This window comes from Corvus moneduloides, chromosome 5 (assembly GCF_009650955.1).
Source record: "Corvus moneduloides isolate bCorMon1 chromosome 5, bCorMon1.pri, whole genome shotgun sequence".
Classification (NCBI taxonomy): Eukaryota; Metazoa; Chordata; class Aves; order Passeriformes; family Corvidae; genus Corvus; species Corvus moneduloides.
Window position 1 is genome coordinate 33770991 of NC_045480.1, and position 17556 is coordinate 33788546.

At 38.5% G+C, this 17556-nt stretch overlaps 1 protein-coding gene across 31 annotated transcripts in view; it reads right to left on the reverse strand.

The window, feature by feature from the left end:
• TENM3 (teneurin transmembrane protein 3) overlaps positions 1-17556 on the reverse strand; it is a 1330479-nt gene that overhangs the window by 191118 nt on the left and 1121805 nt on the right. The window contains exon 1 of one of the 31 annotated variants that reach the window (XM_032108374.1): positions 9441-9690. The exons of 29 other annotated variants lie outside the window; for them this stretch is intronic. In XM_032108374.1, coding sequence (XP_031964265.1) covers positions 9441-9495 — 55 coding nt within the window. In that variant the 5' untranslated portion in view covers positions 9496-9690. Of the gene's footprint in view, positions 1-9440; positions 9691-17556 lie in introns of those variants that run through there. One more of the 31 variants, XM_032108380.1, reaches the window with a different exon arrangement.

Below are 17556 nucleotides of genomic sequence, written 5' to 3' on the forward strand. Positions count from 1 at the left end.
AACAAATTTCTTACTTGACTAAGCTTTTTTCCCCTCCGAAAAAGACACTTTTTAACAGGTTCTTGGCCAAGATTACATTTGTATTCACACAATGCCTCTGTTATAAAAAGATGTAATGCCCCTGCAAAAGCCAACTAATGGCTTGACTTGGTCTGCATTCATATCAATACAAAATAACTAATTTTATATGATGCTTGATAATGCAGCACTACATAAGGAAGAGATTACACAGGAACACTTAAAAGATGCTCATTCTGAAAGGATCAGACCTTATAAAATGCAATTTATAAGCATGGAGAAAAAAGAAACCCAGAATTGAAATCAGGTTTACCCACATTTCATTAATTTTGTCCTTTGGCATGTTAATGCCTAACACACATGCAGTGTTCTGATGCAGTTGTTTTTACTACACAGAACTTGAATTAGCCTCCTACACTTAAAATGTCATGGTTTCTACATGAAGAGATAAAGACAAAGGAATAGTCATAGCTCTCTTGCTCAGGTATCTGAGATGCCTTTTTTTGGTGTTTTCTTCGTATTTGTTATTTATCTTTGAGGTATAGTAGTGGTCCAAATACTCATTCATTATATGTTTTCTGAGGCAGTTACCATTCATTACATGTTTCTGAAGCAGTCACAGCCTGCAAAGTCAATTCTTGGTCAGAATCTTTACATGCACAAGCAGAAAACAAATAACAGGATACTTCAAAGTCAGATCCTGTGACTAAAGGAGGCTGTTAATCAATGCAGTTTAATACAAAGCCCTCTGCCACACTGATGTTAAGATTATGTGTGCTGAGGTGAGCAGGCAGTGATATTAAGAACCATACACAAATTTCTTCTGAATAAAAATGATGCATCAGCCCATAACATTCATCAGCCTATATAAACTCTCAGGAATCCAACTTTCACTGCAAGTGTCTTTTTGGATCTATTTATTTCAGAAGATGTGGTATGAACGACAGCATAATAAGTTTTACTGTGTTTTAGGCATAAATTACTCATACATCATTCCATTTGAAAGAAAAAATCCTAACATGCAATACGATATGTTACTGCAGCTGCTCCATGGGAATAACAACATATCCATTTGGAAGGAAGATGCATTTATGAAAATGCCTGATTAGCAGAAAAAGCAGAAAACAATTCATTATAAACAATAATACACAAGTGCTTTATTTGACGTTTTTATGGTTACAGTCTCTTTTCATGGACTCTATTGGATTAAAATGCATTCAGCTCTTCCCCTCCCACCCCCAGCTCAAAATAGTCTTCATTGATGTTATCCATAAAAACAAAACAAAAAACCAGCCTTTGAAGGAGGGGCTGTCATGCAAGTTGAATGTAAAGTTACTGGACAGAGTGCATCAAATTATCTTCTTACTGCAGGCATCTCCTACCAGGTTCCCAGTCTGAGGGCAGAAATGCATGTTCTCTCTCCCGTTTGCTTTGCGAAATACTTTATTTTTATCTTGCATGCCTCCTATCCCCTGCAAAGGTTATGAACTGAAAGCTGCAAAGCCGGCAGGCAACGAACCCCTGAGAACTGCACAATATATGTGAAGTCAAGGCAGTGCCACCTACATCTGTGACCTCCTAGAGACAAGGCTTCCCAAAGTCTTGGCCTTCCCTTTTACAACCAAGGCAATCTCTGCCTCTACCTTCTTCCCTCTTACCTTTCCTTAGTCTTTTATTTAGTTAATGCACACTCTTTTTATTTTAACTCACATCACAATTAAAAAGCTTCAGACACCTTTTCTGTTAAATATTCATTAATTTAGTCCACTAAAATTCCACTAAAAAATCATCAAGACAAGAACACGTTGGTGTGTTGATTGTAGCACTAGTTAATGAGTTATGCCATTTAATGTAAACCACTAGTATACTAAAATAAACTTAGAAATTAATTACAGCACTTTGGGACATGGAGTAACATAAAGACACAGGTAATACTGGTAATGTCATTGCTTACTTTTCATGAAAGCAAACTCAAGACATATTTTAAAAACAACGGTCTAAGTAGAGACAGTTGGGCAGTTCTTATGGACTGTCCCACAAACACTCACCAACACAAACTGCAGACTCTTCAACACAAGAAGGCACCCAGAACTACCTTTATTCCCACCTACTACTGAAGGGGCATCTCAGATGGTATCTCCAACTTTTGGGCCGTGTAAGGGAGACAAACTGGCAGAGACAGCAGCTAACCAGAGAAAAGACACTTGAATGTTTTGCTTGATTCAGGCCAGAGGATTAAGTCTGGGTCTCCTACCTTCCAGGCGAGTGCCCCAGCTAATGAGCCTGCAGCTAATAGCAGAGCAACTTGTTCTCCCTCTTTTTTTTCATTAAAATCTCTGAAGAACTGTGTTTAGTTCCTCATCAAGACAAATGCCAAGCCTGCTAAATTTTTCATGACACTGAATTCTTGTTCTCCTGCCAGCCCTAGTTATGTGTGAACATTTCAGACTCCCGCAGGCATTTATTTTACTACAGAGTCCTGAAATACTTAAGTCTATTAAGACCTAAAATAAACATGCAAAAAGGAGGAATCTGCTAGTTGTTCCTCCAGCCTACATTTTAATGAGACAGTGCCTACACCAGTGAAATTCAGAAATTATTCTCAGTGTCACCAGTGAAATGATGGTACATTTGGCAACAAACCCATCAAGCCATGTCAGCTACCACAGTAGGGTTCAGCTCCACACCACAGCAGGAACAGCACTGTCTGCAGGCTGTAAAGATCCAGCCAAGTAGGGTGGATCCAGAAAAGCTGGATATACTAAACCCACACACAATGACTGTTCTGCATGTGCATTACCTCTGGGTTTGTGCCCAACGCAATCCCTGCCTGCTCCCTTGCTGCCAAGAAAGAGGACAGCTGGAAGCAGACTACGACTGAAGAATAATTCACACAACTTGGCCTTGATTACCCTCCTCACCAAAAGCCTTTCTGGAGCAGGAAGCGTGCTGGCTGTGAGCTAGGCTGGCCTGTTGCTGTGCACTGAAGAAGTGGGAGCTTGAGGAAAGGAGACCAATCATCAAAAAACTTCAGCCAGGCCTTGAAGGGCAGCAGACAACTGACTGAATTAACCACTGGGCTGCAAATCTTCCTATCACAGGCTATGAGCTGTGCCTCCCTAAAGTCCCTGAAAGAATACTCAGAACAAATTCCCTTCATAAATTATCTGGATTTTAAGTTACCTGCTGAAATCATTTTATGGTCACTCCCAGCTTATCTGTGCATTCTGTAGCTGCTCTCTCCATAGGAGGTCTGAAAATAGACCAAGCTTTGTTGTTTATCTTGAGGTCTCTTATTCCCTACAGAAACTACAACAGCACTTCCACACACAATGAGTCATTATTACTGCTACAGTCATTGGTATTACATACTTAGAAGGGAAGTACAAATGGCCAATTTGTGGCCAGAAAATATCAAGCTGGGTACCAGATCTGAAGATCAACATTGTTGTCTTAGAGAAATTCCATGCAGGTGTGAAAAAGTATGTATGGGTATATACAGTCTTATGCTGGACATGCTATGTACAAAGAAGGCAATGTTAGTACTAAATCAGCTGTCATGAGTTGCTGGGATGCACAAATCTACAGCTCATGCCTGTCCCTGGCACATCCTCAGAAATCTCCCAAAGACCAGACCATCTTGTACATAATGCCTCATCATCCATACTTAAACTTCCACTTTTCTGTTGATTTTTTTTTTTATAAAGTACTTTGTGTCTTTTTCCATATCTATTTTGTTTGAAGCAAACTTTAAAAATCCTCATTAAACTCTTGTTTCTCTCCTACACTTTTTCAGATTATTTTTATATAGATGTTAGTCCTTAGGAGACCAATGCTCAAGATCCCTGTAATGAACTAAATTTAACATGGGTGTAATATGTCTCTGTAATCCTGGCAGGTGATTTGGCCTGAAAGTACAACCTAAGATGAAAGGCCTCAAAGTTTTTTTTCCATTCAGACCTGTGAGGGTTTTTTTTTTTCCTCAATACAAAATCTGACAGCAGGATCTGGCCAACATCCAAGCAAATCGGAGTGCTGATATCCAACTTGTTCCTTGCCCTGTTTCTGATACTCCCAAGATACCTTGCCAAAGAGATCTTTCAGAAGGCAAAAATGGAGGATTTCTCTAGATATTATGAATACAGTGGGGAGAGATGTGGGGAAGTCTTCCTGAAGCCTGCAATTCTGTAAAGTGCATGTACTTATCATTAAAAAAAAGTAGGGTTGGACTAGAACTTGGCAATTCTTTTACACTGTATTTCCTTGTGCTAGTGAGGAATTATGATGGTACTTCAGTTTTCTGGTCTGTCCACAGTAATTTACAAAAGTGAAAGAAGGGTAACAGAATCACTATCAAGCAGTTCTATGTAACTCCTATATACACAGTTCTCAGTTCTACAGGTAAATTTTCATTTAATCTTCGCATGCTGTTTAAATTAAATGTCCATCATATTAGTTCCATGTATTATTTGTAATTCATTTTACCTCATTACCTAGTGATTTTTGTCCCATTTTTTTCTCTCTTCACCTCACCTACTTTCACCTTGACAAAAAGAGAACATGCCAATACAAAAACTGTTTCTTCCTATAATTGTCAGAGTCTTTAAGCATAACTGGAAAAATGCTGTAATCCCAGTTACAATGGTACTCTTTTCTCATTCCTCCAACACGAGCATAATGGGAGTATCAGCTTGAGTGGTGTGTCTGTGATGAATCAGACCTCATGCCCCTGAACAGCCATGGCAGAAGAAAAAGGGAATCAGTCATTTCTCCCACTGAGGACAGACAGGATGTGAAACACAGAGCAGAGTGAAGTTGGAGGATCACAGCTGCCAGTTTTCCCATCACATGGGACTCTGTAAAGGACCACAAAGCCCATTTCCATAAGATAAAAACACAGGAACAATCTCTTGCTCTGCCTCCACGGACTGAGTGCAGCTTTCCTCAGCAGAGCTTTGCAGTAAAATTATGGCTATGCTTCCACAGATACACGAGAAGCTTTACTGCTCTTTGCTCCAAGAAGCAAAAGAACCTGCTGTCAAGGATTTCACCTGCAGTATTCTTCTGCCTTGCAGAGTGAGAACCCCACTTAAGAGAGTTAAAAGAGCTCAGAAACTTGATGAATTCGAAATTTAAGCCTACTGTGACTAAAACCCACTTCCAAATCCCTAAAATCTGAATATGTAAGACAAACACTGACACAGCTTTGTCCAAAGAAATGGTAGGTTGTGACCCCAAAAGTATGCTTCAGTCATCTTTTTTTTATTCAGCTTTGAATGGGAGCTGTGTAATGAGGAATGTCAAATGAATATTCCCCCAAAATGAAATATGACAAAAGCTTCACTCAGAAACAACACATGGTGCTGTCACACATTTATTATCCATGAGCTAAAATTTGTCTAATGTAATTTAAGATTGATAATTACTGATAGAGGCCACATGTGTTTTTAATAAAAAGAAATTGCCAAATTAAAAATGCTGCTTCCTTTCTAGAGGACCATGGTTTTCAAATAACATCTCAGATTTATATAACTGAAGTAACAACTCTATAAATTTTCAGGATTTAAAAAATCTTATTCTCTGTAAATGAAATCTTGCCCTTTCTTCAACTGTTTGCATTATTCTCTCAAACACCAGTATGGAAAATGAAAATATACAAAACCAACGTAAAACATAATAGTACATTACTTGCAAATAGTAGCAGAAGACTTGAATTTTTTAATCCAGATTTTAACAACTGATCTGGTTTTAATTTATTATTAAAATTATTATTATTATTATGTTATTAGGAACAAGGAACTCTGTTATGGTGGGTGTTACAGAAGTATGGGGGAAAAAAACCCCAATTTTTTCTGTGAATGAAGTAACAAATGGCTGGCACAGCATTCACCTGAGAGTGCAAACTGAAAAGGGAGAAGAGCTGAATTACTAATGATCATCCCTCTCCACAGTGCCTTGCTGCTTGAGGTCTCCAATGTGGCTAATGTGCTGCCAAATTCTAATACAGGTTCCAAAGATGCTCCAGGGGAATGGCAACCTGCAAATGTGACATCTATGCGCCAGTGAAGTTAATAGAAACTATAATAGCAAAAAGATATAAGTGGGCCCTAAGTGGGGTCTAAGAAGAATCAAATTTCAGTTTTCATTAAGTGAAGTCTTACAAAATTAACCCAATTCTTTGAATAGCTCAAACAAACATGTGAAACCAGTGATCCAGTCAATCAATTTCAAAAAAGCTTTTAACAAGTACTTCACCAAAGGCTTTTAAAGAAACTAAGCACCCATGGCAAAACAGAGGTCTCTGCACAGCAACATGACTGGTTAAAAGACATAACCAGAAATTAGGGGTAAATGGTCAAACCTACATAGTGGAGGAAGCCTAGCAGTGGAATACCACAGGGATCTGCTCCTTTTCCCATACCTGTAACTGACCTGGAAAGGTAGCTGAGCACTGAAGCAACCAAGTTTGCAGATGATACCAATTTATTCATGGCAGCAAGGATGAGGGCAAGTGGTGAAGAATCTCAGGACCTTATGAAATTGAGTGACTAGACAATAGAATGGTAAATTAAATTCAGTGTGGATAAGTGTAGAGTGATGCACATGGGAAAATATAACCTTAACTTCACATGTACAGTGATGGGCTCTGAGCTGAACATTATCGCTCAGGAGTGAGACCTTGAGGTTACAATAAATAGTGCCATCAAAATGTCAGCTCAGTGCTCAGCTGCCAAAAGAAAGCAGCCCAAATATTAGGTATTGTTCGGAGCTGAACAGGAGGCAAAGCAGAGAACACAATTATGCCACTTTGTAATGTCCCTCAGTTCATACACTGTCTCTTCTTCCAGTGATATGTTCTGGGGACATGCTTAATCACTGAGTATTTTGTGTTTACTTTTACAAAGATTGGAGCAAAACAAAAAGCAGCTTAGAACAGAAGAGTGACCTGTAATTAGGGGGAAAAAGACAGCAGTTTTAACACCATTTGCATCTCAGATGCACAAGAGTTCTCTGAGACTGTATCCAAAATTCAAGGAGACAGTGTCTTCTACATACTTGCTGATAAACCATTCAAAAACAGACGTTGATGAATTACACACATACAACCAATGAGCTCTATTATAAGGCATTACTATACATCAAAAGCTTGGCTATTGCAAGCTTTACCCAGTACTTGAAATCCCTGGGAAAGGCCAAGTTTGAAGATTTGCCTTTAATACAGCAGTATACAGCCAGCTAAAAATCATTTTCCCATGTCGTCTTGAAGCAACAAGGTTTTAAGCCTTAAGGGTAAGTACAAGTGCCCACAAATGGGTAAGTAAAAACAATTTAAAGCAAAAATCTTCAAAGTCTTGTATTACCCTCTGCTCTCTTTTCCTCATTTTCTACCCTATCAGATAGCCTGCTCAAGATGCTGCTGGAACCAGTCTTTTGGTGCTTGACAGCAGAAAAACACTTTTACCTACTGAGGTTCTGTAACAGGGAACAACTAAATTAAGTCTAGGCCTTCAAATTTCTAGCTAATCTCTACACAGGTCTGCTACAACATCTATTTCGTGCTTTTATGAGAAAGGGTTTGTCTGTATGCTAATAGACTGATATTACTTGTATCTTTGTCTAATTTCACAAGCCATGAGAATGTTCTGGTTTTCATTTGGATTGCTACACATCAGACACAAATTCTGTCTATCAGTAGTGGCTACCTGTAGTGTACCCTCTATTTACTTGCATAAAATACTGTGTACTTCACATATTCCCACTCTTGCGTATAAGAGAAATTATACTATCACCACAATTTATAATCAACCTTTACAGTAGCTTTGCCTATCATGTAATAGAATAAATACAGAAAGAGAGAGAATACATTGGAAGAAAAACCAGAATTGTGAGAGTTAGTTATTCCTTAATTTTAAACTCATAAATGTATCAAATATGAACATGAGTATTTTTCAACAAGAAATACAACTATGCAGGGTATTTAATTAGTTTAAACTGTTAGCTTAGAGTTGCTGCAGATGAACTAATAACACATTTAAAACAGACTAAGCTGCAAATTATTTTTTGCCTTTGTTTTAGCCCTACATTTCATTAAAAATCCCTTAGTAATTATTTCCATTCAAATGCTACAGCGTTACACTGCGAAATAAAGATTTTTTTTTATTCTTTTCCTACAGCTGTAATTTTCTACTGTTGAAGCAATTGAAGTTTCTTTTTCAAAGACACTTTTCAATTTATGCTGTCCAAGCATGTTTTAAAGACACATCATGAAGGACACTCAGCAGGATGCGCTCTGGAAATATAAGTTATGTCAGCTAACAAAAAATCTTCTAAAGGAATAAAAAGTATGATTTTAATTAAAGTAGAATGAAGAAAGCAATAAATATAAGCTGGTAGCAATGCAGTAAAAATTTCAGTCACTAAAAGTAAATGAGAGTCAATCAAACTTGTTACAGAAATGCCCTCAGTATTCTTAAGACAAGACATAGAATTGGTGAAGCTGTGACAGGATGTCAACTGAACACAAGGCAGGCACATGAACTCACTAACTCAAGCTCTGTGTCCATCTAGCAGATGAGACAACATTTCAGTAAGACTACAGTTACTTTAGTTAACTGAAGAAAACCAAAATCTGGCAACCAACACTTTTTTCTCTCTCTATTCCACTGCCCACTACAAATTAAGTTATTATCTGTCTCTTGAAGTGAGAGAAGAGACGTTAATTAATCACAGAAATCCTTGGATCACTAGATAAATCATTCTGTTGACCCCATGTTGTTTTCAAAGGGCAAGGCTAAGTTGCTGCAGCTACAGCTGTTGCCTGTGAGCAGTGGCAGTAGCACTGGGCAGCTACAAATCACCATCAGAACAGGTGAGCTGCAAAACAGCAGCCAGCCCTTTAAAAGCCCTAAAGCACCCTGAAACTTTAATTCTGTCATGCAGTTAGAAAACACAGAATAAATTAAGTTTTCAGAAAGCCATTCTAACAGATTTCCTCATTACAGGTCTAATTACAAGCTATCTTTATAATGTACACCTGACAACATTGTGAAAAGCACTTTGCTTTAAAGGTCAGCAGAACTAAAAGAACAATTTTGCTATTTATAGTAACAGGTGAACTTTTCTTATTTGGCTGCTTAAGCAGCCAACCCTTGAGTTTAATGTAATTAGGGAGGGGATATTCAATTTACAGTATCCACAAGTAATGATAATTACACTGGTTCAAAAAAGCTGTTGGTAAGCATAAGAAACCTTTGTAATTACATCCCGCTTCCAAAATTACTTGAGCACTGTGAACTTGAAGCATTTCAGCAAATGAAGGCCAAGGCACATAAAGGAGAGCTACGGCGCTTTAAAAGCTGCACTGTTTAACATAATGAGCCGCCCGACCGGAGGGAGATCGCAGAACGCGCTCCATAACTCACCCCGACAGCCCGCGCCATCTCCTTCCTGCTCACAAACATCCATTAAGAAAAACATGAGCCGGCTCCCTCACTGCCTCCTTCCCATCCTTCGCCAGCATTGCTCAGCTCCCCTCGCAGAGCGGCCTCGGGAGCCAGCCCACGGAACTGTGCTGGGCTCCGGGAGCCTGTCTCGGGCTCCGGCTGCCGATCCTGCCACGCTCGGGAGAGCGCTGGCGCTGTGAGCAAGGAAACGTCGCCGTGTCACCCCCGCCGCCAGCCCCGCGCGTGCAGCAGATTAGCTCGGTCAGCAATCCGCCAGGACAAGGTGAAAAATAAACAACCACGTTCACAGCAGCTGCGACGATCGCTCTCCGGAAAATTATTCAGGCATTATGAGGGAGATGGTATTAAACGCTGCCACTTGCAGCTTTACGGCTCTCTGCGTATTCGCATCAGCCTGGGATGAGCACTTAAGGAGTATCATCAGAGAGCTTGCCCAGCTGAGCATCTTCCATTATGTTTTTGTCTTAAAAGGAGATAGCAGGAACCTCTCTGCCTGACAGGCAAAAGGCTTGTCATAATTCATTAATAACACAGCCTTGCTCAGGTTTCCTTCAATGAAATCAAGCAGGCATCCTATGAAGAAAACGCTGAGTGAACAACAGCTTCTCCAGACACAATGCAATAAACTTGCCAGTACTTGGCACCATTTAGTGCCTGAGACAAGGATGACCAACACTATTCGACAAGACCTGTCAGAGTCCCTTAAGGCTCCTAGTGAAGAAACTCAAAAATCCAAACAGTAATTCCGCAGCAGGATGTGATTCACTGCTTGGAAGCAAAAACTTCACGTTTTAGCTGCAGAGACAAATGTACCAGTCTGCTTTTGCTATGCTCAGGGTAAAGCTGGCAATTTACTCTGAGGAACTGTTTGCACCCAAAGGAAAAAAAGGTAGAAGAGGTGTGGTAAAAAGCAACAACTACAGTATCAGATAACTGCAAAAATTAACAGTACTATCACAAGTCTTTCATCATATAGAAAATACGGGGGAAGTTTTCTGCAAGGAAAGGAAACAAGCTTAAGCTGTCAAGATAAAGTCATTAGGATGGAATCCAAGTAGAGAAGACAGAAAATTACTCTCTTTTTTCCTTTGTCTAGTACGCATCCATTCATACAGCACTAAAACGCACCTGTTAAATTTAATTGAGTCTTACGTACTTCCTCCCTCAGAGATCAGTGCCATCATGAAAAAAATGAAGAAAGGTACTCTTACTTGTATTTGATCTACTAGCTTTTCATACTCTCACATTGCTTCACATGACAAAATAATCTAGTAATACAGTAAGTACATGCCATCCTGGAGTACAGCATTTATTATGATCCAAGTTTAAACAGCCTTCAGCATAAAAACTAGTACTACAAATTTTATATTTACTATGACAGGGTTTCTGGGGTTGAATTTGATTTTTAAAAAATGCTTTATCATCATGCAACAGAAGCAGTCCAAACATATAAAAAATAATTTTGTACAATTAGAAAAAGCAAAGAATGTACTGACAATGGTTAATTAATGATTTTAGAATATCTGTGTCACAAAATCATCTTTTTTGCAATAAAGTAGGCTCAGGTAATTTGCAAACAGCACAATATTATTGCTTCCCTAATCTCCTTTGTGTTTTACTTAGGCATGATAATTTATTTTGAGTGCAATGTCTGTCATTAAAACTATGGCTTATAAACATTATTAGGAACAGCTCTATTAGCATGTCTAGAGATGGCTGTATTTGAGCAGAATGCAGCTGATTGAACAGAAATCAATAAAGGTATTTAATGATTTCATGAGAAAAATAAGTGACCCTCACACCCCTAATGGATAATGTCACTTATGTGCAACACATTGCATAACGCTGACATAGAGCTACTCAAAGTAGTGTCACTTTTCATATGAGCGCCTTAAAACCTTATCAAAGGGAAATTGTATTTTAATGCTATTTCAGATGTCATTTTTGAGAGGATTTTTACAATCCCATTTCATAAAGCAGAAAGCATGATCTGAATTGTTACAAGTAGCTTTTGTCATTGGCACATGTCCTAGGTCACCCTCTGAAGTTGGCGGGTGAATGAAATCCTCAAGACAGGAGGAGGGTAATACTTTGAAACATTACTCAAACACTTGCTTATTGCTGGCTTTCATCTCTCAGTACACCTTTACCTATATACCCGAATCTTCTACTAATTACCATGAACATGCTTCGCTAGGGAAGGGAAACTACTCCTCATGGTCAGTACTACAGCACAAGATAGATGGGTTGCACAGCTCCCCGATACGCTTCTTGGGAATCCAAACAGTGGTGGGAGATAATCTAAATGACAGAATAAATGCCATTAAATAAATGCTTGCCTCTCAGCCACTCAGGCAATCTCTCAGATCTCTTAAGGACGTGCATGTCTGTCTGTCCATCTTCAATACACTGCTTTTGTATCCCATTTTACATCTATTCACTAAAAAGTAACTGTGGGTCACAGCAAACCATTTCACGGTCTCACTCCTTTATTTTCACTTTAACAGACTAAAGACGAAAATATGCAGTATTTACTTGGTATCTCTTCAATGACATTAAAGCTCCTTTTTGGGAAAGAAACAAGTCAAATTCAACATGTCACCATGCACTAAGCAGGCTTTGCCATGACCAGGCTGCCTTTACAATTCATTTAGAGTAAACCCAAACATAACTGGGGGGAGCTGATGTTTGATTTTCTTGTTCTATTTGCCATATTATCTATAATAATTTTTTGTGTAACATGAAGAAATGAAAATAACTAAAAAAAAAAAAAAAAAAGGAAACCTTTTTCCTAAAGATAATTTAGTCCCAGCTTTCATACAGTTTTCACCTGAAGAAACGGGAAAAAACTCTGCTCAGATAAAACAGGGAAGCAAATGCAAAAGCTTTTTCTGACCGACTTGAACGTTTCCTTATTTCTCCCCAAAGGATATAAAAACTACTCCAGTAAATGTAGCATCATAATTGGCTATAATTGACTCCATCCTTCAATTTTTAAGGCAATCTATAAAATATAGATCATTTTGTCAACTGGGAGACAATTTTGTCACACCACACTGTTTATCTCTTTACAGTGATCTCAGCTGCACTCAATATCGTTTGTTACCACTCAGACTACCTTATTTTGGCTGCAATCCTGCACCTCTCCACATTTAATGCACTGCACACTAGTTAGCTGTAACACCAAACACTTTGAGTGCTACCAAAGGGAATTATTCCTGAAGATCATTGTCATAGGGGATAACAGCAGCAATGATACAGTAGCAGATGAAGCACAAGCAAGCAAGCTCTGTTCCCATCCATCAGTGTACTTCACGCTATTCTGTCATTAGTCCATCTCACAAGTTACTGCACATGAATCAGAAGGAATGGGGGACAGAAGAAAAATGCAAGGTTTAACTGCTTTGCTGCTGTTTTTCTATTACAGCTGCTGTTTTAGTGAATTTGCAACATTTTAAGGTAAACTTGTAACACTCTGGCCCTACAGACTTGTGATATCATGGCAGTTTTGCATGACTCTTAGGTCACAACAGTATGATGACCACTGAATGGAAGTGGCTGCATCTGGCCGTTTCTAATAGCATAAATACTGCAAATACCTCACAAAGATATTGGCTTCAAACACAAACTCTGAATGATATAATTGGTTTTTTCTTTCCCCATGTCTTCAATAATTATTTTTATTTATATCTCCCTTTATCTGCTGCAACACTTCAACTGAAAACTAAGTAAAAGGAAGATAAAAACCCTAAAAAAAAAAAAATCCAAGTAGCAAATGATTGATAGAAACATTGATGTAATCCTGTCCATAGCAACAGTTTAATTATGAGCATCTTGGCAGTGAGCCTGCTCTATGTGTTGATTTTCCCCAGCAGAGAATGCCATACAATCCATCTTTGTGTTATGTGCTATATGACTACATGGAGAGGCCAATCAAAGGGGAACAAGGAACAGACAAGTTGTAGTAAATTACTGGGGTGATACAGGAGTAAGTACATTGACCATGAATGATTCCACTCCTGAGGATAAGCAAGCCAGAGAAAAAGGAGGGGTAGGGAAGAAATACCAGGAGGGTGCTATCCACGACAAAATAGCAGTATATTCCTCAATTACAGTGATCACAGCATACAACATGAATACACCTCTCCAACAAAGGACATCAATTACTGGTACCCAGTTTAAACTGTCCCCTCTCAAACTCTTCTTCCCAGGATCACAAATGTGTGGAGGAGCAGAGAAGCACCTTGGTGTAGTAGGAAAGCAGGTCCCCCACCAGGGACACAGGGCTCAGAGGCCATGGCTACATGACACACTGTAAAGCAAAGCTTGCCAAAAGCAGCAGATCTGCTGGGTGGAGCAGCCGCTGCCAAGAACCCAGTGGCCATGGGATTTCTGTTCTGAGGGTTTCCCTCCTGAACAACACTACAACGCAGCTAAAGGGGGCACATCAGAGGGGATGCACAATATCATGGCTGAGGTGCAGAGTTCACTCCAATAAACTAGAGGGCAAGGAAGCAATAGTGGCAACTAGCAGGGACCTTAACAGGAAAAGGCAGCAGTGCAGGCTTAGGAGGTTATAAAAATAAACGGTGAAATCTGACTGACTGCTTCTCAATATACTTGCAGGTAATGGCCAGACAGGAACAAATAAATATAATAGAATTGTATTTTATAATTAACCTTACTTCCAATGTCTGTGTTGGAAAGTTTGTTAAAAAAGCCCCAACAAAAATGAACACAACATGTATCAGTCTATATACAACTGTAATCTACAGTGCTTATTTATAAAAATAAAATTTTTTAAAAAGTCCTTAAGTCCCATACCTATTTTTTGAAGCAACATTTAGGACAATGTCTCTGAAGCAGCAGTTTAAGATTATACTATCTGCTCTTTACTTGAAGGAAATGCTCTGGGAATTTTTAAGTGTGTGAACAAAGGTTTTGCGAAACCCTGTTAGGCTATTACATGTGGTAAGAAAACCATCAATCATTTCTGCAGCCTGGTGTCCACATTCACAACTTAACTCAATAAAGACTGTTTTTGGTTTCTATTAAGGTATGAATATTTTATATTTGTAACCACATAAATCAATAAGAATACTCATATATGTATATACATGGATCATACCATGTATATGTTCCTTTGAAGAACAAACTGAAAAGCATACAGAAATTTGAAATTATGGCACTCAAAAAGTAGGATTCCTAAAGTTTACAAAAATTCCAAGAGACATACTGAAATCAAACACAAACAATGTTTCACTCAAAGTTGGGGTTTTTTGGCAGTTGTGTGACTATATCCATCTCCAAGACACTGTGGCTGCATCAGACCCTGAAAACACACTGGGCTTTTTTAGTACCAAATGTATGGGCATGTTCTACCTTCTGTGGATTACCTGTGAAGTTGCTTTTAAACGCAAAGTGTTAGAATCTACACAACTCTGCTGCCCCTTTCCTAGCTCTTCCTCATTAAAATTTACTTTAAACATGGAAGAAAAGGATTTGTGTGTGTGTGGGTACAACTTAATGTTCAGATCAATACATTATGAAAACCTATTAAATCACGGCACTAAAACTGAATTAGTTATTTAAGCCTTGAAAGCCCAGCTATTTTAGCTCTGAATTCAGGTCTCATATTTCAGATCAGAGCACTCAAGATGTACCCTGGATTTCTAAACGATGTACTAGGAAATGTCTGTACCTGATAAAAACTCCTTCTGTGCATCAGCTCAAAAAACCATTGTATGATCATTTCTTTACTGTACATTCTCTCATGGCAAAGACAACATCTTCCAAAATACCTATGTAACTGTACTGATCGAATGATTACCTGAATAGAACACCCAGCTGATTACGTTGAATATTCAGTTAACTTACTTACCCTTCAACAGCTAGAGAATACAACACAAGAGAAACCCAGAGGAACTCCTGGTAAAGATGTTTTGTCAAGACATTAATCAAAACTAGAGTAATATGAATAGTTACATCACTCCTCAGTAAGTTCACCTTGATATTTTCACAAAAAGGTCATTTGCAAAATCTTCAGAAAAAAAAAATTATAATTGACATATCACTGTGTCATGCCAGGGTTTGCAGGAGTGAGGGAAAGTGGGAGTCTGCTCTCAGGCAGACAGAAATCCATAGCTTGTACTGTGTTTTTGATGCAGGTGTTTTAGTAGCGCTTTTTATTTGTGAAAAAGAACTTTTAAATACAAGAATGACTGTGCTTTGTAAAAAAGGTTGTATTTGAAAATGCTTAATGGCACTTCTGACACACAGGACATAGAAGTTTTGCAACTAACAAAATAATGCTTAAGTTCCATTGCAATTGCAAATTAAACAACTACATTTTTTTTAACGAACCAAGAACTGAATAAATGATTACAGAATACCTGAAAGATCTTAATGACTACTAAATCTGACATTAAAGTTTACGCCTATTTAATCTTTTATTATTTCTGCTGCATTACTTTAGATTAAAGCCCACAAATCTGGCTAAAAGTATTTTTATCCTATGATCTGTACTATAACTTTTTTCCTCTAATTGAAAACCTAAATTAAAAAAAACCAAAATGAGACGACTACAATATCAAATCTCAAAGCAAAGAGGGAGATTTGCCACTTAAGAATTCTTAGCTATCAGAAAAGGCAGCAAACATCATCTAGTTCAGAACAGTTATTTTGGTCAGTCTCTCACTGGGCAGAGAAGCTGAGAAAAAAAGCCTTGTGGAGGACATTAAGAAACATAAAGCCTGGAAAAATGCTACTGACAGTATTTGCTAAAGTTGGACACACAACTGTCCAGTTATCAACCACAGACCTAGGTAGAAGCAGTGGCTCAAAGCAATAGGGGCAGTTCAGCAAGAAACAAGGTGCCACTCTGCATAGAGAACTGCAGTGAAATTTGGTGACATTTTATTCCAAAAAAACCCGCCCCAAACAAGCAAAAAACCCCCACAAAACCAGAAAGCCCTATGCACTAGTAACTCCCAGTGCTTATGTTTTATTCATTGTTGTTTTGAAGGCCAATAGCCTCTTTCTCCAAGGTCCCAGAGAGACCCAAGGGAGGTGCAGATGTTTCACTTTCTCTTTGCTGAAGCAGCTGAGAAGGCTTAAAGTTTGGGAGGGTTTCCTGAGTCACTACCACTCACAATAGTATCTGATTACTCTGCCTGAGCTGGTTTTGATTAAAAGGTTGAGAAGCAAGCAGGAGAGAACTGTAGTAGCTGACGGGTGAACACTGATTCAAAACTAACCTGTAAGACACTTCTCAAACCATATTAATTAAGTCTGACAGTGAATATGGAGCTTCTTACTAGGAATGCACAATGAATACACAGCTATCGGCTTCACTTGTTTCACCCAGGCATCAAAAAATGACACTCTCCTGTGGAACTTCTCGTTTACAAGATTAATCTTTTAGAATATAAATACATATTAAGTTTATTTTGGCAGAGTACAGCCCAGATTCTCAATAAAAACCAGTTATTTTGGACCACAACTGTGAAGCTTTTCATATTTACATGCTCTTGAATTAAATATCAAAATGGAGTTGAATGTTCTCAATAGGCAACAGTTGTCTGAACTCTCTTTGATCATTTCTACGTTACACAGGGCTGTGGCACCAACAGTAAAAAAAAAAAAAAAAAAAAGGCTGTTTGAGGGAGCCAGTGTATTTCTACAATTTGTCACAATGCCAAATGTGCAAGCAGTGCTTTGCATCTTGGAATCAGTTTAGCTACCTCACTGCAGTACTGAGCACAGGCTGCTAAGGCACTGGAGTGGGCTCATACGGATGAATTACTTTGGATTTGGGCAGTAGCTTGGGTACCTCTACACCAAATTCTTAGTGGATTAATTGGATCTACTCAAAGCAGCAATGTGTGGAGAAGCAGCAGCAAGGTGGACATGTATCAAGATTTATAAGTTAAACTATCTGAATTAATGATTCTACACTAAAACAGAGAAATAAAATTAATTTTAAAATTCAAGCCAGAATAGTGGAATTATGTAGTATAGTGCAATTATTACAATAAATAAGCATGTAATTTCTTAAAAGAATTGATAATATTAG